The sequence below is a fragment of the Myripristis murdjan genome, chromosome 5, assembly GCF_902150065.1.
Source record: "Myripristis murdjan chromosome 5, fMyrMur1.1, whole genome shotgun sequence".
Lineage (NCBI taxonomy): Eukaryota > Metazoa > Chordata > Actinopteri > Holocentriformes > Holocentridae > Myripristis > Myripristis murdjan.
Window position 1 is genome coordinate 13,895,878 of NC_043984.1, and position 24,117 is coordinate 13,919,994.

Below are 24,117 nucleotides of genomic sequence, written 5' to 3' on the forward strand. Positions count from 1 at the left end.
GGCGCTTGGCTTTGCTTATCTCCAGACAAAAAGAGCCGGATCGGTCACGTGACGACGCACTGTGGTTCAAGATGGAGACGATGCAAGTTGGTAGCTAAATGTTAGCCAGCTAGCTGTGAACTCTGATCAAAATATGGTAAACAGGACAGGCCACCACACGTCTGGACGCTGATGGGATCTGTTGCCTCATCGAAAAGTGCATGCGGCGGCCTTTTTACCGTGATGAAGTGAAGTTGTTTGTAAACACAGGCCACCTGAAGAATAGTCAAGAGGGAGCAAATAAGAGAAACTGTCAATGTTCACCACAAACTGATATTTTTGGAAGGGGATCGATATGGCGCTGAGAGAGTTAAAAGTTTGTCTCCTTGGGGTAAGTCAGGATTGATTTGGTTTGCCGGGCGTGTTCACTGTGATTTGTTGGATGTGTGTATCAGCCCTGACTGTACCTGTGGCATCAAATGGCTGAGCTCATTACAACATTGCTCTTCGATGATGCCATACTGACTGACCACTGTTTACAGTGTCAGGATTAACTCATGTAAATCACCGTCTGGCATAATGTAATGAGTTCACACTCACTATACAAGAAAGAAGTCACAAAGAAGGTTGTTACCCTATTAGGACAGATGTGTTCCTCATACGTGTCTGGACTGCATTAAATCCCACGGAGACAAGTTCATTTTCCAGTATTTGCCTCACAATACCCTTCTGGGGTAATCTGTTTATGTCTGATCCTCACAATCATCTAGTAATTTATTTTTTTTTTTTTTTTTTTTTTTTTTTTTTTTGATGTAAGCTAAATCTTTGACAAGGGAGAAACTGTCATTTCCAGTGCCTCTGACCTCAAGATATCTGCATCAAGAAATTTTTGCATGCAGTACTAATGTGTTATTTATTTATTTATTTATTTTTTATTTTGGCCTATTCTAAACTGGTGTATTTTTGCATACTGGGGCCTAAACAGTCTAGGAGTTGCATAAATTGGGTTTGGAAAGCTGAGACTCTTGTGGATTCAGTGAGCCCGGTTTTATTCATTTGTGATGATGTTAGCCCCCGTAGTAGTCATTTCCTTGTAGTGAGACCATTTATTAGAACTTGACATCACCGTATAAAATGACCCATTATGACCCTCAAGATCATCAGAGCGTCATAAAGCTTCACATCCACAAACTAGAAGATAATTCAAAACACAAAAATCGCATTAAATCACAATACTTGCAGAATCACAACACATACTGAATTGTCACCCAAGTATTGTGATCGTATCGAATCGGGACATAAGCATATCGTCCCAGCCCTTAAGACAATGTCAAGCTTGACATCTTCAACTTAACTACTTCTGTCATTTTTAACTTAAACTGAGTCACAGGTTTAAGAAAAGAAGGGGAAGGAAGAAGAAACCACAGACGAGGCAATTGTGTCAAGGCATATTTCCAGAGAATGTGTTTTTCAGTCAGTGAAACACTAGGCAGGTTCATTCTCATGATTTCATTACAGGATTGAATACTTAAAGTTATTGTTTATGACCATGTTTAGTGAGCATTGTCTTCACTGCGTCTCCTCAGGACACTGGCGTTGGAAAGTCAAGTATTGTTTGGAGATTTGTAGAGGACAGCTTTGACCCAAATATAAATCCAACAATTGGGTAAGTACCTATTGTCTTCCATACTAGAAACACTGGTGTATAACCATTCTTACTTATTACACTCCTGGTTGGGGAATGTGTCACATGTTGGGATGTCATGATTGTTTACCACAGGCAGCACATGCTACAAGATATTTTGAAACATTTAATGACCCAGGTTAAGGGGTGTGACTTTCCCAGAGTCCTCTGATCTTCCAATTTTATATGGGATGGAAGTTTGACAGTTTGAAAGTTTCAAAATATCTCTTGTTTGTGTGTCCAGCCTACAGTTTATTTCTACTTGAGGTTTGGTGCCAAAAATGTTGTTTTAATCACAATATGTAATCATTACTTACTCTTACAGTTGGATTAGTTCAAATAATAGTATGAATACATTACAATGTTTATTAAATTCCCATTTTCTCTTGCAGTGGTGGTAATTTCCCTGCTGTCAAGGCAACCCACTGCTAAATGAATACAGAGATAACGCTGATCATGTTGAAGTCATGTTTCCTTTTTTGTAGTGTGACCCTATGCAATGAAGGCATTTCTCTTCACCAGGGCATCCTTCATGACCAAGACAGTGCAATACCAAAATGAGCTGCACAAGTTCCTGATCTGGGACACGGCAGGACAGGAACGGGTTAGTAATATCCAGTGCGGAAAAGGCTTGTCATTTTTTTTTATAGACTTGTATTAATAAAACCTGAGAGGATTCACCTGTGTTTTGGGTTTGTGTAGCCAAACCACATCAGTTTTGATATTGTCACTGGAGTAGTTTGGCTTGGCTCTCTTGAACGTCTACACATTCCTAACACTTGGTTCCAGAAAAAATTAAAAAGCTTCATGGATACTCACTGAGCCAGCGTGAGTTAAAGAGTCTACCCTGTGCAGTAATTCATTATTTCTGATAGGGGGCAATATTTACCTTTGTATAGGTGCAGCTCTGCCCCTCAACCAGTATCCCACTTTTTAGCACTCTTGTTTCAGGAGGCCCATTTTCCATGGCTTAAATGGCATGCATCATGTGATGGGTTTTCATTCTCTAGATGAAGCAGAGCTGTCTGTTTAGTCTACTGGATAACACCAGTGTGTCTATGTGTCTGTTATTATTTAGTCTCTCTTTCCTTCACGCTATCTGTCTCTCTGCTGACACCTCACTCTCTCCTTCTTGCTCACCACACACATACATTTTCAGACAGAAACTAACTTGCATCGTGTGCCGCTTCAAAGGAGTGCAATTGTTGCACCTCCATGCATATTTTATGCTGCATACGTCTTTGAACTGTCACCAGGAGTTGTTTGTCAGCGGTCATGACATGATAGGCAGTGCTAAGGGGGCACTTGGTGTGTAATCTGCACTGATGTTTGTCTCTGATGTTATATGACACCAAATCTGAAGTGCCTTGTAGCAAGGTGAAGGACAGACGATATGTGATATATCAAATATGATAAGGCTATGTGTTTAGGTATGTTATTAGCATTTGAACGTATGCAAACACCCAGGATCAAACAGCAGCATAAGGAATAACTTTCTCTTTTGACTCAGCCTCATGCACTGAATTCTACATTTCTCTGCCTTAGCCATCTACATTAGTTCCCTTTTTCTGTGCCTGCCCTTCCCTTTTCTCCATGCACAATCCCCTGCTGTCTTGCTTTTTCCCTGCTGCTGTCCGCTGTTCGAGTGGTGAGATAAAACACCGCTTGTCTTTTGTCCTGTTCCCCCAGGACTTGGCTGCATCGCAGCCTGAAGGGACATAAGTGAAGCTCCGTTTAAGATAAGATGAGAGGATGAAACCCAAGCTGTCTCAGCCCACTGGTGCCTGCTGCTACTGGGTCTTATCTGAGAGTCACTGCCACTCAATATCAAAGTGTCCTTTTCTCTTTTTCTTTACTTTGCACTTTCTCATTTGCAACATCTCTTTTGCTTCTTTTTTCAGTAACTCATGCTTTTTTCACTTTCTATTCCTTTTCTCCACATTTTTACTCCCACAATTCATTTTCATTCCCATGTGGCCTCTCAGTCTCTCAAGTGGTTCACATCTGTGAGAGAAAAAGTAGCAACATTCTTTTGGTACGCTGTGTGTCCATGTCTGTGTGTGTGTGTGTGTGTGTGTGTGTGTGTGTGTGTGTGTGTGTGTGTGTGTCTGTGTCTCTGTGTGTGTGTCTGTGTGTGTGTGTGTGTGTGTGTTTTCACAAAGTTGCTGTGGTATTTTGAAGCCTTTCATGGCTCGTTTTTTAACCTCTGAGGAGTTCTGGCCTATCAAAACCTGTTGAATTGAGAGAGGGGAACGCAGAGCCAGCCAATGCACATGGAGGGAGAGACAGGGGCAGGAAAAGAGCTCTGTGATTTCCACAATCCACAATCCACATCTCTAAACCATATGAGGTTGCATGGGTACATCTCAGCCCCGCTGTCAACAGTCCATCCAGGCCCTCCCAGCTGACCAGCCCTCTTCATAGAAAACAAGGCGAGGGGACCTCTGCGTCCCCTGGCATGGGAGGGTGCTTTTCATTGAGCACCAGACACATGGTTTCAGTAATTAATCAGCACGTGCTGGGCATCATTGGAGCTGCTTTCTGGGCTGCTGTGTGGCCAGATGTCTGGTCTGGCCTCGCTGTGAATGCTCTTTGGGTGAAGGCTGAGAGAGACCACACAGGAATGGCAGCCCAGCGCTACCCAGCGAGACAGACAGCATTCTCCTCAGTGCCTCTGCCAAATATCCCGAGTTGGATTCCCTTTGGCGGACTTGGGGCCAGTAACAACTATAATTATGTGGAATGTGTGCTTTCCTGAGGTAACTGTGTCACTCCAAGATGGATAGTTTATTCCATCTTATTGTAAAGGAAAATAGAATTGGCGGGAACAGCCAGGTCATTCCAAGTGAAGGTCTTTTTGAGACTTGGATTGTTTCTTTTGAGATTAATTTCATTAGTTAATACATGACACATGTGATTATTAGTCTATTAGTCTCTCAAATAAGCATATGAAAGCCCCGCTGCAGAATTCATTTGTTTGTATCATTTGTTGGAAGGTGTGTAAAGATTCTTGAAAGGTATGACTTCCTAATGGAAAATAATCATTTTGTGACTTTCAGATCTAAAAATATAGTTCAATTTCACCGAAGCCCTGATAAAAATATAAGCATAAAACAGTTACAGCTTCAAGATCAGTTGTTGTCAGTATTTATGTTAAGAAATGATACTCAGCATGTGTATCACCTGTCACATCAGTTGAACAGTGAAAAAAATAGTTGAAATGGAATGTAATGAAATAAATCCAGTGGACTTAATATCCACCTCTGGATAAGGACTTGAATGGCTTTAAAGGCATTGGTAAGACTGTTTTTTTATCTCTATCCCTTGTTATGATGGAGTTGTCCTTCAAGGCCTATCTGCTGACAAAATGCCCTGGATGTTCGGCCAGCTCAGATGCTGTTACACTGGAACACTCAAACTTGTGTTGTAGTTAGACTCACCCTCATCGGCCTCTTCAAACTTGGTTCAACCCATTCATTGTGAAAACACCATCAAACTGTTTTAAAATATTATGACAGCCGGCTAATTGCTGAAGCCAGGTCCCGCTAAGCATTGGAAAATACTTTACCAGAAAAATACCAGGACCTGGCAAACATAAGAACCCCCCCCCAATTAAAGATTTGGAAATTTTGCACAGATTGATTTAATTTTGCAGGGCTTTGTTATGTATTGGGTCAAGACCAAATGTATAGTCCTCCATAAATATGAAAACGCTAACAGCTCTTGACACATTGTGCTCATCTTTCTCCTGATGGCTACCACATGTGTGAGGTCTTGGTGGAAAGGCTTGCCATACTTCCATTTAAAAGAAAGCCACTTGGCTTATGGGCTCAGAACATGGGGCCTTTTGGTTTCATAAAATGGTACTTGGTGTCTTTTTTGCTTACTTTTACGCTGTGTTAAATTCAGTCGATATCCAGTCTAATGAAACACACGGTGATGTAATCGCTATACTCTGTTTTTGCCTCTGTGGTGAATTAGACATCGTCTGTCAGAAGTCTAGACACTTAGTGAGTCTATGGAATGAGGAGATTTTATTACCTTACAGTTATAACGTAATGTTATTTTTCTAATCATTTTTTCCCATGCATGTCCAAGTACAAACATTTGGGATGAAATCTAGAGTTGAGATTTTCTATTAAAATTGTCTTTGATGTGTTAAATTACTGGTCCCTACTCTGATCATCATGTTCAGTTTTGCACAGACCAAAGCTACGTGCAGACCTGTCATCTCCTAATGTCAGTATATGGGGGGCTGGTTAAGCAGAGATAGAGCTCAGTGGAAGCTTCAGGCAGGCAAGCCTCATCTCTGTACAGAGGAAATCCCCCTGTCTTTGAAGAGTGACCACAGGACATTACTCACCATTGTTCCTCTCATCCTCAATCTGTGACTGTTTTCCCATAGTTCCGTGCTCTGGCGCCAATGTACTACAGAGGTTCAGCTGCAGCCATCATTGTTTATGACATCACAAAAGAGGTACGGTGTTTGTATCGTATAATGGTTTTCCCCAATTTTTGTCCTCAAACACTGTATTCAATATGTAGTCTCAGTGTTGTTTCCTGTCTCTTTCTTCATTTCCCATCCAGTTGAGTAATAATCTTCTACAGGAAATATTTGAATTTTGTTTGATTATTGATTTACTCATGTCATTCGATATTTCATGCCACTTAACTGTATCATCAGGAGTCTTTCCAAACACTGAAGAATTGGGTGAAGGAGCTACGCCAGCACGGGCCTCCCAACATAGTGGTAGCTATTGCTGGCAACAAGTGTGACCTATCAGATGCCAGGTAAGCTGCCAGTGGAGCATATGACTAATGCTTTGTCAGGTTTAGTGTGTTGCTTCATAATAATGTCCCCAGTTATTATAACCATTGTCTCATTACCTTGTCCAGATGCAGCTATGTTTTATTTGGCAGTAGAAGTTTGATAGAGACTTCAAAAGGCTTCAAAAGACTGAAATATTTATATATATATATAAAATATATGTTCAGTGCAGTTTGAAACAGGATACATTTGACAGAGATTAGATATTTGTTTTAGATGAGGAGTTTAAACTGCTGTAATTACTCAGAATTAGCTGACAAAGTTTTCACTTTTGCTTGAAAGGCTGTTACCTTCTTGCGTCATGATATTATTTGATATTCCAATTGGAACTGATACAGAGCTGAGGTGAACTCTTTTTGGCAAGGAGCAACCTGGACTTTGATAGTGATTAATATTATATGTAACTTGTCAAGGAATATCAACTGATAGCCTCTCACCTCATTTGGCCTTTGATGTTAAACTTGATCATCATTATGGCTGTAGCACTGCAGCTGGGATGCCGTGGCTCTTCAAATTGGACTGAACAGTCTCTTACAATGTCTTTGTTCTTGCTCCTGAGGAGAGAAGCAGTTGTACAAATTGTTTTGGTTCTTATATCAGCCACAAAATTGTAAAAAATCCCTAAAACTTCACATACATGAATACTTTTGGTACTGAGATCATCCATGAAATTGGGAAATCTTCCAGATGGTAGCTGTAGAAATACATTTGATGGTCATGTCATCCATGAAATTGGAAAACCGCCCATATTCCAGGATAATCATTTTGATATACATCTTGTGTTCACAGGGAAGTCTCAGAGAAGGATGCCAAGGACTATGCCGATTCTATCCATGCTATCTTTGTAGAAACCAGTGCCAAGAATGCCATTAACATCAACGAGGTGTTTATAGAGATAAGTGAGTGTGTGCCTTAAGCATCTGGTGCCATTTCCTTGTGCATGCTCAGGTCCCTATTGAGGCATGTAATATTGTGATATACTGAGTACAGTGTTAATCTGTTTTGCTACAGTAACAGTGTTTCATTTATCAGACAGTTTTATCCAAAGCGGCATACATCTGAGAGTTAATAGGAGAGAACAACACAATAAAGTGTCATAAAGCATCATATAGTCCCAATAGGACATAGGTGCCAACAGGCAGTGCACAGAGGCGATGCATAGAACACATTCTCTTTTTTTTTCAGTCCATCAGTTGTGGAGGTGTTCAGGAAAGAGCCAGGTCTTCTTAGGTTGTTCTTTAAAATTGAGAGGGATTATGTGGATCGAATGGAGTTTGGTAACTCGTTCCACCACTGGGGAAAAACAGGAGACAAGAGCTTAGCTTGCAACTTACAGCCCTGCTGTCTTTCATTGGCAAAATGGAATGAGCGGTGGGGAGCATAGACCTGAATGAGGGAGTTCATGTAGGCAGGAGCTGTATTAGTTGCTGTTTTGTAAGTGAGCTTCAAGGTTTTGAATTTGATGCAGGCAGGGATCCAGCAGAGGGATACGAACTGCAGATTGATGTGCTGTTTTCCAGAACATGCACTGCCAGGTTCTGGATCATCTGTGCATGCAGGAAGACCTCCCAGTAAGGATTTGCAGTAACCAATGCATGATATTACGAGAGCCAATACCAGGAGTTGTGCTGCATACTTAGACAAGTAGGGTCTAATCTTTTCGATGTGGTACAGGGCAAATCGACATGACCAAGAAACTAAGGCCATATGAACCTTAAAGGTTAGCTGGTCATAAATCATAACACCCAAATTTCGGGCAGACTTTGTGGGCATGAGTTTGGTTGATTCAAGCTGGATATTGATCTGCTGTGGTATAGAGGGATTGGCTGGGATGACAAGGAGCTCAGTCTTAGAGAGGCTAAGCTAAAGGTGGCCGGCATGGCATGAAAAGAACCATGCTGAGATTTTGGAGTGTTCGGGCAGAAACAATAGGAAGAAATGGGTATCATCAGCATAGAAGTGGTGTGAGAAATTATGGGGGTGGATGATTGCACCAAGTGATGTAGTGATTTGCCTTCCTTAACCCTTGCACGGAACAGGATTGCTTGATGTAATTATAGTGTTTGCAGTGTACTTGTGTGTGTCTTCGCAGGTCAGCGCATCCCTGTTCTAGATGCAGCAGGAGGAGCTGCAGGGAAGGGTTTCAAACTGGGACGGCAGCCCTCAGAATCCCGTAGGACATGCTGCTGATAAATCCAGTGACTACCTACATGACCCGTGACCCAAGTCTTGCTCACCCTCTGTCCCTGTCCTGCTTCAGCTTACAGCTACCACAGACCTTCAACCAACACCAAACACCTCCAACTCTGAGACCAAGTTGCAGCATTACCACTTTAATGGCCATTGCACATATTTTTTTGCCATGAAAAGGCGACATACTGAAAGAAGGAAAATCATGCCTTTTCTCGCAACGTTGGACAAAGATGCTTGCATTACCCACATTTGTTCGCTTTGTTGTGTATGTGAAACAGACCTGAGGAATCATCAAGTTCTGCATTCCACTTCCCTTCATCGCTACTTGATATCACAAAGAACAGACAACCCATTTCCTCAGAGGCACAAACAGATAGTTCTGCTCCAGTGGACATCAGCCTCTGCCCTGTCTATTTAGCCCTAGTTTGGATAGAAAGCCACCTCAAGATTTACTGCCACAGATTCCTAGGTGCAGAAGTCATTCATACTTGCGTTATGTTCTACCCAAAGATGGGTTAATATGGGTTCAAATCTCGCCAAAGGCTTTAAATAGTAAGTAATACTTAAATTATTACCCTTTGTTTTATTTGTCGGGAAATCAAACAATGAAATCTTCTCCAGCTTCTTGAAGGATCCAGCTCAGCAATTAATCATTGTAATCACTAATTTATGGTAAGGTTTTGATGAACGGGGTTATGTTTGGACGCTTTACATGATATGTGTTTGTTACCACCCTCCATCTCTATTTGCACTTTGGAAGGACATTTGGAAACATATGTCACAGTTATTGTGATAAAGAAGGTTCATGCACATATTTAAGTAATTTATAGTGTGGTCATTGTTTCCGTTGAAGATGATTTTTCAAGACAAATACCAAATAAGTCTGCTAAGGCAAATTATGACCACGCAGAAGAAGAAGCAGAGATGATAGGTGTGCAGGACCTTCTTATGGATGTGAGCTGTATTGGAATTGATTTCCTGTTACACAAAGGAGAGAGCTGTGATGTGCGTCTTGCTTCTCTCTGTTAGGCTTATAAGGATATTTTGGCTGTCACTTGTCACTGAGGCTGGTAACAAAGTCTTGCAAATTCTCATTTCCCTGATGAGAAAAGCTTCATTGTGAGTAGTGGTAGTGCTTTTAGATAGAATTGGATAATACTTACAGCACTGGCAGTTTCCAAGTGTATTACATGATAACAGTTCCAATTGCTCACATGTTCCACGTTTCCACTTATAATCATCGAAAACATTTGGCAGAATTGCCAAAATTCTGCTTATGAACTGCCCCATTGTGCCCACAGTATTCTACCGGTTGTTTTACAATATAAATTGTGCTTTATTACTACTTTAATCTCATTTTAACTGTTTGTGTTTAACCGGTCATGTTGGCGAGCCTGCCCGTCCTGAATTCCCTTGCTGTTATTTTACAACAGTTTTACAGGGGAGGCTGATTTTGTGAGGTCCTGCCAAATTCGTTAATCCTCCCATAAACATTTTCATCTTTCTTTTCTCTTTTTTCCATAATAAGCACTGGCTTGCACATTCAATATAGTTTTACTACCTGGCCTATGATGAAAAGAGCGATATCTGGAAACTAGAACCTCTTTCAGGGGAAACTCAGATTTTACTCTGCAAGCTTAAAGGTTGTGTGCAAAATCAGGCATGGCACTGCGCTGACATGCTGACCCCCTAATGAACTGTGGTCTCCATTCTTCTCTGAAACGCTGCATGTGTTCTGCTCTGGGGACCAGTTTCTGTCTTTCATTTCTCTCACTCCCGAGTTGTTCGTCAGCACTCTGCTCCAAGCAATTAAGCCTAACTTCCATTTTGTCTTAAAAAAAAAAAACAAAAACACAAAAAAGACCTGGATTACAGTACGGCATTGAAAGAGGCCTATCATCACCTTTCACATTCAGGAAAATCGTTTTTATTCTGAGATCCATATGTCATAGTACCGTAGTGTTTTCTAGAACTTTGTGTTAGCATAATTGATTTATAAACCCTCACAGACTTGTTAGTAATCTGTTCTATGAAGATCTCTTGAGCCGTTTTTGCCACAGCACCTCTCTTTAAATTTGCCAAAAAACAAAAAAAAAATAATAAAGATAAGGGTTAAATTAGACAGGGTCTCTGCAGTTTAAAGGTAGACAGTGTGCTTTTCTTTTTAGATAAATGATGTAAATGTAGCTGTTACTGATGAGTTTTGTACTAAGCCAGGCTGCCTACTTCAGGATTTTTTTTTAGAGTGCAATACATTGGTCATTACGACAATGCTAAAATGTGATCTAAAACTATGGCAAACTATGACTAAAACCTAAGAAATAAGTTACAGTAATATGTTGTTGCGATAGTACTTTAATATTATAAAGACACAGGCCTTTATTGACCTAATTTTTTAGCTGCTTGATTTTATGACATTTTAAGTCATTCATAGTTGGCAAAACAAGCAGTGTGATGGGGTAAAACAATTCCCTTGAAAGCCAGAGTGGCATTCCAGATAAAAACTTTATGTCTGTGGATATGATTTTGCTTCACTCTGCTGCTGTTCATGCAAGTCACCCCCTTACTACATCATTATGTTAAATACCTACAATTCATTTAAGCTTGAGCATTGCTTTATATCAAAAAGGGAATGACTCCGGTACTTTGAAAAACTGCACTTTGACCAACTATTTGTATTAATTGGCCCGTGTAACTAACATTCTGTCAGCAGCCTGTTATTATCTGTGAAAAATGACATGATGAAACAATCTTGTAATGGTGTCAGAATTCTTAATGCCCCATCTTGTTATTTTACATTACGACTGTGTGCTCAGTTCTTATTGCCATGCAAACCATGGTGCCAAATAATGTCAAAGCCATTTTACTACGCCATGCATCATTAACCATTTTTATTGTTGGTGTAATATAACGATTGAAAGTGGAATACCACATAATTACTTAAAAAATGGCTTGAAGTTAATAATCATGACTGGTTTGTGACTAGATTATTTACCTTATTTTGAAACAGGAGGCGTAGCTAGAAATTGTGTGGCAGTTTTGCATTAACAATGTGGAAAAATACCAATAGTCTTGGGCTGGCCCTAGGAATGTGATGAACCTATGTTATATTTTTCACTGTATACAAATACCATCAACTTGCACACAAATCAATTACTATATTCTACTTTAGTCAGATGTAAGATCACAATAGACTATTGTACACCTTTTGCAGTTGCAGTACTCAGCACTGTAGTTGTCATATTTAGCTTTTTATTATGTCTCATATTGATTGTAAACAAAATGCCTAAAAACACTTGTTGGCAGTGTATTTCTGAATGTGTAAAAAGGGAATTGTCAACCTGTTTACTAATAAAAAAAAAAAACATGAATATGATTTCAGTCTTTGTGAATGTGCAGGGACTTGATGATTCGTGGGCCCACGACTGACAGGGGCCTTCAGACAGTATTCAGACAGTAGTATAAAATGAATGCCTTTTCGTGTCTTTTGCCATATAAAAAAACATAGTAACTGAATCTGCAGTAGGCTAATGAGGTACTGTACTAACAATGGAGTGACATGATGTTCATAAATGACCCCCACACCCACCCCTTTTAACATGCAATGGTTGGATCCTGCCCCTTCGCATGTTGCATGAATGTAATTACTTGACAGTGTGGCGGGCGAGGTGAAGTGAGTGCCAGCACAACACAGCAGGATGTTTACAACAAAATCAGGATATCAAAAAAGAAAAGCAGAACAAGAGAGAGAAGAGAGAGAGAAGGGGGGACGGCAGTATGTCACACAGTTTTTCCAAAAGACAGGTAGGTTATTAGTCCCTGAAGAGTGCAAAGTTAAACCCACAGAGCTTGAAGTGAAGCCATTTGGAATCCATTCAAGTTCTGTGAGTAAACCTGTTAGTTGGAAGTTACCTGCTAACATTATTTATTTCCATGTTGAAAATGCTTGCCTGTTTAACATTGCCTTCACAATAGAACAGTCTGTGAGTGTTTCCATTTTGCTAACCAGAATTTAATCAACAGGCTACAACCAGCCTGTGATATTTAAGCTATTTGTGCTAAATTAGTTGTCCTCATGCCAGATCCAGCAAATGCAGCATCCTCTGCAGGAGTGTCCCCCACTGAACGCAGTGAACCAGGACAACTTCCTGAAAAAGGTGAGCAGAGCACAATATCAGGCAGTCAGCCTACTTTTACTATACTCTGGTTACAGCAACGTGTCCGTGGGCACTGTTTTTTTTTTTTTTTTTTTTTTTTTTATTATGAATGAATGGATGGAGTTTGTTAAAGAGACAAGTCAGTGTTAATGTTATAGTGATTTTAATACTACTGTCAAAACTTAAAGTCAGTCACTCATTCTCATTAAATCTGGTATGTACCGGTTATAACTGAAATGAAGATGATGTGATGATAAATGGTATAACATTGGATGTGTCTCATCCATAGAATCAAGACCCTCTTTAGGTTATGAAGTTGAAGAGGATACAGAGAGGAGTGCGGAAGTGGAGGAAACAGTGAGAGACAGTAGGAGCAGCTGGATGATGAGGAGGGAACATGTGAAGAGAGGAGCACAGAGACAGAGAAGAGTGGGACGAAAGGAAAGGGCAAAGCCAGAGATAGGATGCTGGAGAATAAGTTGTGACAGCATATTATGTGGAAGACTACCGCTGTGTTTATACTTTTATATAGCCTATACTTTGTATTTATGTTTGCAATACTTTGTATGCTTTTTTCACCTAGAGAGCTGATGCTGATTCAAGTTTTTTTGGTATAAGATAGTTTTGTATCTCATCTCATGTAGCTCATTGACAGTAAATTTTGGATATTAGGTATTGGTACTACAAGAGAGCAGCAAACCAAGGTAGGGCCATTTGATGCTTTGAAGAGGTTGATTGGGTTCTGGTTGTACAATATAGGCTTGTGGGTGGTGGAGCCCAAAGTGATAACCTTTCATGAGGCCCAAAATCTCTGGTGGCCTCTCTCTCTGTGTGTGTGTGTGTGTGTGTGTGTGTGTGTGTAAGTATAAGAGAGACAGACAGACAGACAGACAGACAGACAATGTCCTACATGCAGCCTCTGTATGCCTGTGTGTGAACTGTTTCTCTTTTGTGATGGGCAGGTGGTGTGTGTGTGTGTGTGTGTGTGTGTGTGTGTGTGTGTGTGTGTGTGTGTGTGTGTGTGTGTGTGTGTGTGTGTGTGTGTGTGTGTGTGTGTAATAACTTGCTCTGGGGGATACAGTGACAGTGTTGTCAGTAATTGGTTATGTTGCTCCACTGGCAACCAGCCCCCTGGCTATATATATAAATACGACACTTGAGATATGTGTTTGACTGGGAGAGGGCTTCTCACTGCACTTTGAATAGTGCTGAGGGGGCAGAACATTGGTTTGACAACTTCTCAACTCCAAGTTCATACTCAAACAGCCAACAGGGTTGTATGTTTATTAAAGTGAGCCAATGCAGGAGTATTTATTCATGTTTTATTCTCATTAAGTAATGAGAGATTTTAAAAATATGGATGTACAATAATATACTTTCAATAATTATGTACATAGCTTTGTTCATGTTTATTAAGGTATCAGTGTTGCACTGAGTAATACAAGTCAGAATTCATCAGTGTTGTGAATGAGCACTAGTCGAGTGCCAAAACATAACATCTCAGTGTGAGAATATGTGAACTCAAGCAAACTTTCTTAAGCTTAGTGTATGTCTGACAAGTCCCCTGACAGGCACATAGCATCCAAGTACTTTTTCAAGTCTGATGGCATGCCATCAGACTTGAATATAGTTAGCACTTAATAATTTTGCAAATAAAGCCATTGAGCTGTTTCCCATCTTGAATGACAGTACGGGAGAATTTTTATTTATGTCTCATTTTATGTAATTACTATAATGTCATACTACTCCATGCATTCATGTTACTGCACAAGACATAACACAACAGTCAAGGAAGATTAGTGATGCACCTTGTGGTTCATATGCAAGCTGTTATTCTAGACACTCATTTCACCAAATAAGGTAGGAGTAACAGACCTTTTTCAGAGTAGCCTTTTTGACATGAATGACAGGCATTACTGCTGACATTAATTAGTGGTACACTTAAATGGAACAATACCTTACTTAATGTCACTAGTAACACCTGTGCTTGCCCTGCTATTATGTCAAAAATGGCAGCAGTTAAAAAGGTCTGTAGGTGAAATCAGCTGCTGTAGTGTAATGAAAACCTGCATACTCTTGGGACATCCATCTGCCGGGCTAAGGTTTCCTTGTCTTGATGGCCCTATACCAGCCCTAGATGCACCCCGAGCATCATCAGCCATTCACCCTCCCCGCTGAGTGGCTATGCAGAGGCAGTGACGTCACCAGCCTCTCTCTCATTCCCTTCCTGCTGCATCACAACAGCCGTTAGTAGCTCGAGTAGCACCAGTGACCGGGGGGCCAGGATATCCATAGCTAATTATCATAAAAAACAACTCTAGACGCTGCTATACTCCACGACATCATTACAAAGGGTACCTTACAGAAACCGGCTGCATTGCGATAACCCTACTCGAACTGTTGGGATATGGCCAGGCCAGAACAGGTTCTGCTCTTGGAGCCTCAGCACGAACTGAAATTTCGAGGTAAGAGGGGAGGGCCCGGCTTTGACGTGAGGGGGGGGGAGGGCTCTTGCTGCCAACAGGGTGGGGGGTACAGACAAATGTTACGGTAACCAAGTCGGGGAGAAGCTGCAGTATGTATCCCAGAAGCATAACCTCCGCCTGAAAAGAATAAGCAGTATATTAAAGGACAACAGGTCAGCTGCTAGCTTGGCAGCTAGGTAGTTAGCTGGATTAGCTTGCAGTGGCTAAGCTAACGATAGCCAGGCCCTGCAGACATTTCTGCTGCAGCAGCTGCCACTAAGCAGCGTGCAAACGAAAGGCATAAAAGAATACTCCGCAGTAGCTACAAAGGCCAATATAATAAATACGCCGTAATAAAATGTAGCTCCCAAACGGCTAACCTTTTTGTACGCACAAGCTGCAACAACAGGTCCAATGTTAGCTAGCTAACATTAGCTAGCTCTCTTGATTGGCTGCTTCGCTCTGTTGGCTAGCCAGCATTCATTTAATAAATTGACTGCAGCCACAACCGGATAACAAGGCAGCCTTTGCTTTTTAGTATGTTTCATATGCCATCATCATGACCGCCATCGTCATCATGTAGGTTTTATAGATGTTAATAAGCATTTGAGTAAAGCAACTGGCCATTTCAGTAAAGCACTTGGCTTAACGTTATTGAAAAACTGCAACATATGACGTTGTGTTTGGCCCGAATAATATTATACAAACACATATGCTTGTTGTGTCCATTTGCAACAGAATACAGAGGTGTTATTAATGTAAATGACTGCAGACAGGAGGAGGAACGAAGAAAAATAAAACTGTAAGACCTGCCATAAATCTGTTGCAGCTACAACAAAGCTTTAGTTGTATGTCTCATTAGATAACTCGTCTTATGTAATTTACGATAATGTCATAGTTTAATTGCATTTGGTGCAACTCAGTTGCTTTTAGTGAGACACCTATTTCTGTACCATAGACTGTAACTAAGTGTCTGAACAGTTGAAGCAGGATTTGCTTTAGGCGTGTAAGTTTCCAGCACCACATTGCTGTATCAGACAGATGTATTCATTCATGGATGTTAAGTGGACAGAAGAAAAGCTGTGCCTTGTTCAGTATCTTGAATGATACCTCAAATCACATGTGGCCACTCAGGCCTCTGCTAATGAGTAGGCATGCAGTGTGAGAATGCATGCAATATAGCAGAGATCTGTTTGGCTATACCTAGGCTGAGACCAGCATTGGACCAGATTCTCAAAAGTGACGGAAGGGATTTTCATCTTTAATTATTTTTCTTCATTGTCAACACTAATGTTAACCAATACTTGAAAACACACCCAGCTCCCCACTCTTGATCTTCTATTTATAAAACCATACCCTTGAAAGAGGCCTGCCTCAAATATCAGCCCTTCAGAATACTATTTAACTTTGCTTGTGGTTTCCGTGAGTTGGACAGTATCCCGAGGTACTTTCAGGAAGTTGTAGATCAGGTGTACAGTAGTCAGTGGCATGAGTCCCTTTCATTGAAACCCCTTAGATGCTGAGCCAAGCTTGTGAGGGTCTGAATTTCCTCTCTGTCTTTGCTCACCAGGGAAGGGAAGTGTCAGTTGCTCTGATGTTTGCTGAGGTGAAACCTTATCTAGAATCTGTTGTATGTGCTAATTCTGAAGTCCCTCTCTGTCCCTCAAAAGTAAACTTTTTTCCTCTCTATACTAGCAACTTTGGTGGGCTGGTGTTATTTAATTTGATGACTAATTTACATCTTAAATTTTCATGAATACCTCACCTTTAGATCTTGTCATTTTCTAGATTACAACCAATAGTACTCTTGTTTTTGCTTTTTGTAGCTCATTTACCACAGTTCACATATACTTTACATTACTACTGACCACTTTCCAAAGAATACTGTACTTTTTTAAGTGTTTGATTTTTTTTTCTACCATACAGGCGGTTTTCAGGATTTCATTTCAGTATGAAATAAAAATCAACTTCCAGAGACAAACTTGCTGGAGACAGATAATCCACCAGAGTGAACATCCCACCCAGGCTTACTTGTGTCCTCATGTGCTGTTTGGCCAAAAAATATAACCCAGAAGACAAACGATCAGCAAACATGGGCATCTTGAAAAGGATGATCATGGATTTTGTCTCTTCTGGCTTGAAAATGTTATCATAGTCTGGCTAACTACCAAAAATGACATTTGGTTTTCCGATTTACTGATAGTATGTGAAAATACTATTCCTCTCTATACCATGTGAAAACTCACACAACAGTTTTAATAGTACATTTTCCCCAGAAAATAGTCCCTGAAGGAAACATTGTTTTATGAAATAAATTCAAATGTCTGATACATCTAAACTCAAGCATGAATGTAATCTGGAATTTTCATCATAGAATTTCAAGGCAGGTGTACCACCTGAATGTTTCACTAAGGAAAAAGAGTAAAGCATCTAAATAGTATGGCATGCTTTGATAAATGGTCAATAGTAATGTAAGGCATGTGTGTTGTGTAGTAAATTGGTTAGACCTGAACATGCAAAAACACTGGCATGGTCCTTGAACCTAATTTATTCTTCAGCAGCCACTATGTAATGTTTAATGCTTGTTTGGGGTGTCAGTGGAACTGATACAGTATAGTCCCTAAATAGCTCTGTTGTTGCTCAGTGTCAAGTAGCTTGCCCTGCTTAAGCTACCTTTTGAATTTTCTCAAATGGTTTTCACCAAGTCAGTGCTTCCCTGCCTGACTTTTGGGTTTAATATACCTCTGTAAGGTTGCTACTTTCCATAAGTTTTGCCTACATGCATGATTAAAAATTGAGTAATAATTACAGGGTTTAATACATCTAATTCGTTGGGTCAGTTGGTCAGACTTGTACCTCCCATAAGAATATTTTCACTATCCCACCATGCAGAAATGCACAAAAAGGCAATAAACATGTAAGTAGGCCTCCTTCATCACTATAATGTGCATTACAGTGTGGACTTTATAACAACTTGGCCTGCCAATTCATAGGCATTGGTAGACTTGCCTACCTACCTGTTTATGTATGGGACCTCATTGCCAGCTGAAGCTTCTTGGTTAATGTAATCAGCAGCAACATGGAGGAAAAAAGCACAAACCAGAGGGGAAATTCAATTAATTCCAGTCATTCATCCATCTTGCATTAATGGGACCTGATGTGAGGTGTCAGCTTTCTGCTTTGCAAAAAATTGCAAGGTACTCTCAACTCTTGTAGTTAGCACTGAGTGTGTGTTTGCTATAACAAGCATTACATTCCAAGATTAATTCATCATTGTAATATTTTGGAAATCATTGCTTCCACAATGAAAGTAACCACCTTTTTATTTGCACTTGATAATAAGAACTACCTAACTGCCATGTCAACTCCATTCATCTCTCTGACTATCTCTGAGGTGGTGTCCAGTCTGAGTGGTCAGAAGAAACACAACAGAGGGGAGAGTGGGCCAGTGGCAGAGCAGGAAGGCAAAGACATAAAACCTAGTGACAAATTGGTAGACCAGAAACATTACTTCATTTTTCCCAGGACTGACCAGACAGCAAGCCCACGTCAGTGTCTACCTGAAAGATGTCTGGAATTCAGTCTCTTATCATATTAAAGTTTTGCCAGTGCCAAATTTTTTGGCTCATTCACCCTCCCTTGAGTTAAGATGCAGGTGATTAGTCATTCGCACTAAGTCCTCATGCCCTCTAATAGCTCTCAGATTTGAGTTCATCCCCTCCTCAGTCCTTGAGGGGACTTCAAGGGATTTCCAGCAAAATAAAGAGTAAGTCAAATTTACTTATCACATACTTAACTATCCCTTTTGTTATCTCCCCACATTTAGGAAGTGATTAACCATTTTGTGTTTAACCACTACAAATAACTGATATTATCAAAAGTGGTTCCTTGACAACATATTCTAATGTATCTGTCTTTCAAGTTAAAGTCTGGCAGTAATTGTCTTAGAAAAGTTTGAAAACCCCTGCTCTCAAGCACCGACATAAATAGCAGGGGTAAGTGGAGTGATTTGACATAGCAAAGTAGAGAAAGAGACTTGCTGGTTATTCTGCCCCCCCCCACCCCCTTCTTGTCCTCAATTTCTCCACAACTTCCATCTGAGATGTTACCCGAGGTTGAGCATTACCTCGACAGCACTACAATTTCAGACTAAAAGCAATTATCAGAAACACATTTTATATAGCTGTACTCAACTGTGATTCAAAGCATTCCAGATGGCAAATGGTGTCAACATGTAGTCTTGTTTAGGTGTTGGAATGAAAGGTGTAGATCAGATTAAAAATCAGCGACACTGATTTGAAAATTAAAATACAAGCAGTTCATGGAAGAACAAAACCCAATGATGCGTCAACAGTGCAATATTTTTTGAGCATGAACGCAAAAAAAGTTAGCATGCTAACTTGGCCCATAAAAAAATCATTGAAAATCTAGTCCTGCAACTGGATGGATAACCCACTTAACCTTAGTTCACCTATCGGAGTTGGCACTGTGCTCTATTGCTGTGGCTTTTGTTTTGAGGTTTTATTGCATTATTGACGAATCTGTGCTGCTTAGAAGTTAATGCATCTGGCCCTCTGAAAGCCTCAGAGATATGGTCTGCATCAACAATGCTAGCTAAAATTAGTTAAGGCCTAACTGCATCATCTGCTCTGCTGATATTGGTGGAGAAAGAGTAGCTTGTAATTTTTGGTTGTGTTTTAGCAGTTCACTGTCTCAAGGTTTTGGTGAAGTGATAAAATATTTGCTGTTGAAAAAGGGAACAAAAAGACATCAGTTTCTCAAAGTGATCAGTAATTTAGCAAGTGATGCTGGTCCAGACATAAAAAGGTTGTCTTACAGTTTAGTAAGCATCCTAACTACTTAAACTCACAGTGTAATAGATGCTGTGATGCATAAGCCATGATGGAGGTATTGTGATGCTGAAAATGTAATGATTGCAATGTAATCATTGAGACTTTGTAATATATTGGATTTAACATGAGAAATATAATAGGTTGAAACTGTGTATCTTTAGAACAACATTCAGTCAAAAATCTGTATGTTGTTTAAACATACAATACATTACGCTGCAATGTTTAAATTGTCACACCAGTGCAAATTCTCTGTGGATGAACTTTACTAAAAACAAAAACAAAGCCCCGCAGTCTACCCTTTTCCTTATAAATCACTATTAAGACATGATGTTTGAAATCTTTCCTATTTCTTTGATCTTATGTAAACCCGGAGGGAAGAATTTTTTTCTTCTTTTTAACTCTTGTCAGTGTTTTTTCTCAAACTTAGTGCTTCTGCAGCAGCTTATGATGGATTTGCATTTCGATGTCTTGTGATGTCTTGGTGCTTTACTTTCTCACTGCACAGCTCTCAAGAGCTATGTACTCAGTCTGTATGCCAGTGATAGTTTCACACTCAAGCTATCTGTGTACACTCATTTGACTTTCTCAAAATTTTATTGATAATTGGTGTATTTGTGCACTAACATAACCCTGAGAAGCATTTTTGGTTAACATCCAAATTAAAATGAATTCTGTTCACTTTTGTTTCATACAACTGTGTTTTGTCACTGTTTATTTTATGTTTAGGTAGTCTAGTTTTGCTATGGTAATCTTGTAATATTGCTGTGCAATTAAATAAGCATAACTATTCTGAATATTCCAACTTGTGATTTGCTAAATTTATTGTGACAGACTGATGAAAGCCCACAATTTGAGCTGTTAAAATATTGAGTTACCTGAGATTTATTTGAAAAATTTGAAAAAGGTTTTTTTTCCCTCTGTTTTACACTAAGTTTGTGTAGCACTAGGCTTATACCTGGTGAGAGGGTTTCAAGGCCGCAGGGCTCATAAATCCGATTCATAATATAATTTTGAAATAGCACATTTTCTCAAAGAAATTGAAAGTGTTTTTTCTGAACTACCGAAATTCAAACAAAATTACATTTATTGCCTTCCTTTTACATTCTCAGGTCCGTTCTCAGATGTGGTCACCACAACTCTCAAGCTCTCCAACCCTACAGACAGGAATGTGTGTTTCAAGGTGAAGACGACAGCACCACGCCGGTACTGTGTCCGGCCAAACAGCGGTATCATCGATGCAGGCACCTCAATCAACGTCTCAGGTAATGAATAGAGGAACAGGAGGGGGGTCTTTGTTAAGTAGCCTGTGGTCGATTCTTCAAGACCTTGTGAGGAGAATCTCTTGTTTTCATCTTGATTTAAAAAAAAAAAAAAAAAAAAAAAAAAAAAAAAACAGCAGTCTGTGAGGATGACATATTGTAAGGAAGTTAATCCTGACACTGACTTCCACACACACACATTTTTCCTGTCATGCCTCCTGACTTCCTGCCACTCCTTCCCAGTATACCCCCCTGCTCTCACCCAGTCCTCCTTCCTGGCAGGCCTCATCCGCAGTCGTGCTCTTTGAGGGAGACAGGTATGAGCTAGTATTTCCAGACTACACAACTTCTGCCATTTACAGTCACAGACTCGTTTTACAACTTAACCAGATCTGGTGTCACTGCCTCCACACTGTGTCACTAGGGACAGCAGTCAATAGTAGGCGACAAAACAGCGCAGTCCAGTCTGTTAGCTGCCATCATTTATCACCCTCATTAGGCTGAGAAAGGTCACATGTTTGAGTCCTGTAAGGATAGACACCTGTGTTGAGAATGTAGTCACAATTTATGTTTAACCTCTTTCTGTCCAGTCCGCTTACAGGCAGAGCTCCAGTTTGCTAATGGGTTCCAGTCTTGTGGGTGATGTGTGCATCGAAATTGGATATTCTTTGTTACTTTAAGGGTAAACCCTGACTTGTGCAAAAATACTGCATATAAGCTTAAAGAGAACACAGTTCCATTTGTTTATAGTCAGGTTTCTGACCTACAGTTGTATACAAGCAGCACAAAAGCTATGTTGAACATTACTTGTGTTGGAAAAGGCACTGGTCTGCCACAAGATATCTGCAAATTCGTGATGGTGTCATTCGCTGGCTTAGCTAAGGATACACATGGTGCTTTTGAAGCTAAACCTGGCCAAAACATTAATGGTAAATGTAGTCCCAACCACAGGAACGTTGCTGAACTTGACTGGGGCTCTATATAAAGAAAGATGCGTGGTCTTAATGTCTCAAAATCCTCGTGTCAACAAATATTGATCTTTCTGGAGTATGTCAGGGGTTCTTTATTGTCCCAACAGTGCTTGTTAAGCTCTCAGGATATGTCAATATCATAGGAAAGTAGAAAGCAAAATAATAATATTTTGTTGCAATTATCTTCATTTGCAGGCCAGTCCGATAAACCATAACAATACTTTCCATCGGATAGATTTCCTATGTGCCTGCATTATGACAGAACTGGAAACTCGTCATTATAATGAGATTCTCCTGTCATATGTTATAATTACCCAGTATCTGGGTCCATATTCACAAAACATTTCTGTCCCCAAGCCTGGCCAGGCTGCTGAAAAATTCACAAGCCACTTTGACTATTTTACCTGCCAACTAGATTCTTAGAACAAATTTGGAGCACTAAAAGGTGGTTGATTCCTGCCAAAGAGTGGTGGAGTAAGTGCTGGTGACTCTTAGTCTTAGTAATTTCCCACCCTGGAACAAGTTTGCTGTCATTAGGTCAGTTTTTTCCAACTTAATTATATGGAATAATCTGGACCCAAGAGAGCACAATCAGGAGTCTGAGATCAGCTCTGGTGAATATAAATAAGTTTTTATGGGTATAGCTTGTCTTGGTGAGTTTCCCTGCATTCCTATGTGTCGGTAACTCTTTTCTTTCCTACTCCCACCCTGTAATGTCCCAGTTGGTTTGCTGATCTTTGACCAGGTTTTCCTTATGAATAATAATGAACAAGGCCGACAGCGAGGGCACAACGATAAGCTCTTCTTTGGTGAAAAGATTTGTGAATAGGTTACTGTTAAAGCGAATTTTACCTCAGCCCATTGTGATTTCCCTATATGCGCCTTAATGCCCATTAGTAGAGTTATTCTGCCTCTGCCTGGTCATTATGAATGAAATGGAGCGATTGTTGGACCACTATAAGCAGTTGAAGGTAGATATTAGTTAATTCTGTTGTGAACATCTTTTCTCATGGACTCAATTAATTAGTGGCAGGAAAGGAAATTTATTTTATTTCCCTCCTTCACCCTGTGATGGTTCCATTCATCAGTAACAAGCAGGCAGGAGAACATGCAGATTACCATCCTGGTTGACCATGTTGACAGCAATTAGCCTCTATGACTTTATGAATGATCACCCAGTGTGAAGTAAGAATACTAAACATGCCATTAGCAGAGAAAGCTTTTTGTCAAGGTCTATATAAAGTCTGAAGATCAAGAGGATTTAACCATCCCCCCCCCCCCCCCCCCCCCCCCCCCCCCCCCCCCCCCCCACTACTACGGGTATGTTTTTCCCCAACTGACTGAGGCTTTGGTTATTTCACTATTCAGTGTTCCTCAAAGATCTTACATGCTTTCCTGCCTCCATTATCCCGTATTGTCCCCTTGGACCTAAGGTGGATGGCCGTGCAAATTGGGCCTGACTGAAACAGGACGTTCTCAATCTGTTTCTGACGTCTGGTTCTGGTTTGCAATATTGAACTGCCCTGATTGCTGTAATGGTGCACTACAACTCTGAGGTTTTCCACTCTGGGGAGAATTGGCATGTGCCATATATGAGAACCGGCCTGGTAGCCACATCTGAGAACACCAACACTGGCTTTGAAATTAAGAGGTCATTTGTTTCTAATGAAAGCCAAAGAATCACGCATGCATTGCACACAGAGTTGGCATTGATGTCAGCATTTGCCT

The 24,117-nt window shown here is 40.3% G+C and overlaps 2 protein-coding genes across 3 annotated transcripts in view; both read left to right on the top strand.

The window, feature by feature from the left end:
* Positions 1 to 58: 58 nt before the first annotated feature.
* On the top strand, positions 59 to 10,810 carry rab22a (RAB22A, member RAS oncogene family). Its single transcript, XM_030051644.1, has 7 exons — positions 59 to 370; positions 1,566 to 1,645; positions 2,186 to 2,267; positions 6,069 to 6,140; positions 6,348 to 6,454; positions 7,281 to 7,390; positions 8,584 to 10,810. Exons 1-7 carry the CDS (start codon positions 335 to 337, stop codon positions 8,679 to 8,681), a joined length of 585 nt encoding a protein of 194 aa, XP_029907504.1. The 5' UTR covers positions 59 to 334; the 3' UTR covers positions 8,682 to 10,810.
* Positions 10,811 to 15,056: 4,246 nt separating this feature from the next.
* vapb (VAMP (vesicle-associated membrane protein)-associated protein B and C) overlaps positions 15,057 to 24,117 on the top strand; it is a 36,725-nt gene continuing 27,664 nt past the window's right edge. For both annotated transcript variants that reach the window (XR_003928240.1, XM_030051643.1), the window contains exons 1-2: positions 15,057 to 15,306; positions 21,269 to 21,421. Coding sequence is in view for 1 of the 2 variants with exons in the window: in XM_030051643.1 (XP_029907503.1) it covers positions 15,249 to 15,306; positions 21,269 to 21,421 (211 nt within the window). In the remaining variant the exon portion in view is untranslated. The remainder of the gene's footprint in view (positions 15,307 to 21,268; positions 21,422 to 24,117) is intronic.

Excerpts from the sequence above, each read along its gene's own strand:
- rab22a (XM_030051644.1), top strand. The coding sequence starts at position 335 with ATGGCGCTGAGAGAGTTAAAAGTTTGTCTCCTTGGG. Across the intron at positions 2,268-6,068 it reads ACACGGCAGGACAGGAACGG|TTCCGTGCTCTGGCGCCAAT; the intron begins GTTAGTAATATC and ends GTTTTCCCATAG. Across the intron at positions 6,455-7,280 it reads TGTGACCTATCAGATGCCAG|GGAAGTCTCAGAGAAGGATG; the intron begins GTAAGCTGCCAG and ends TTGTGTTCACAG.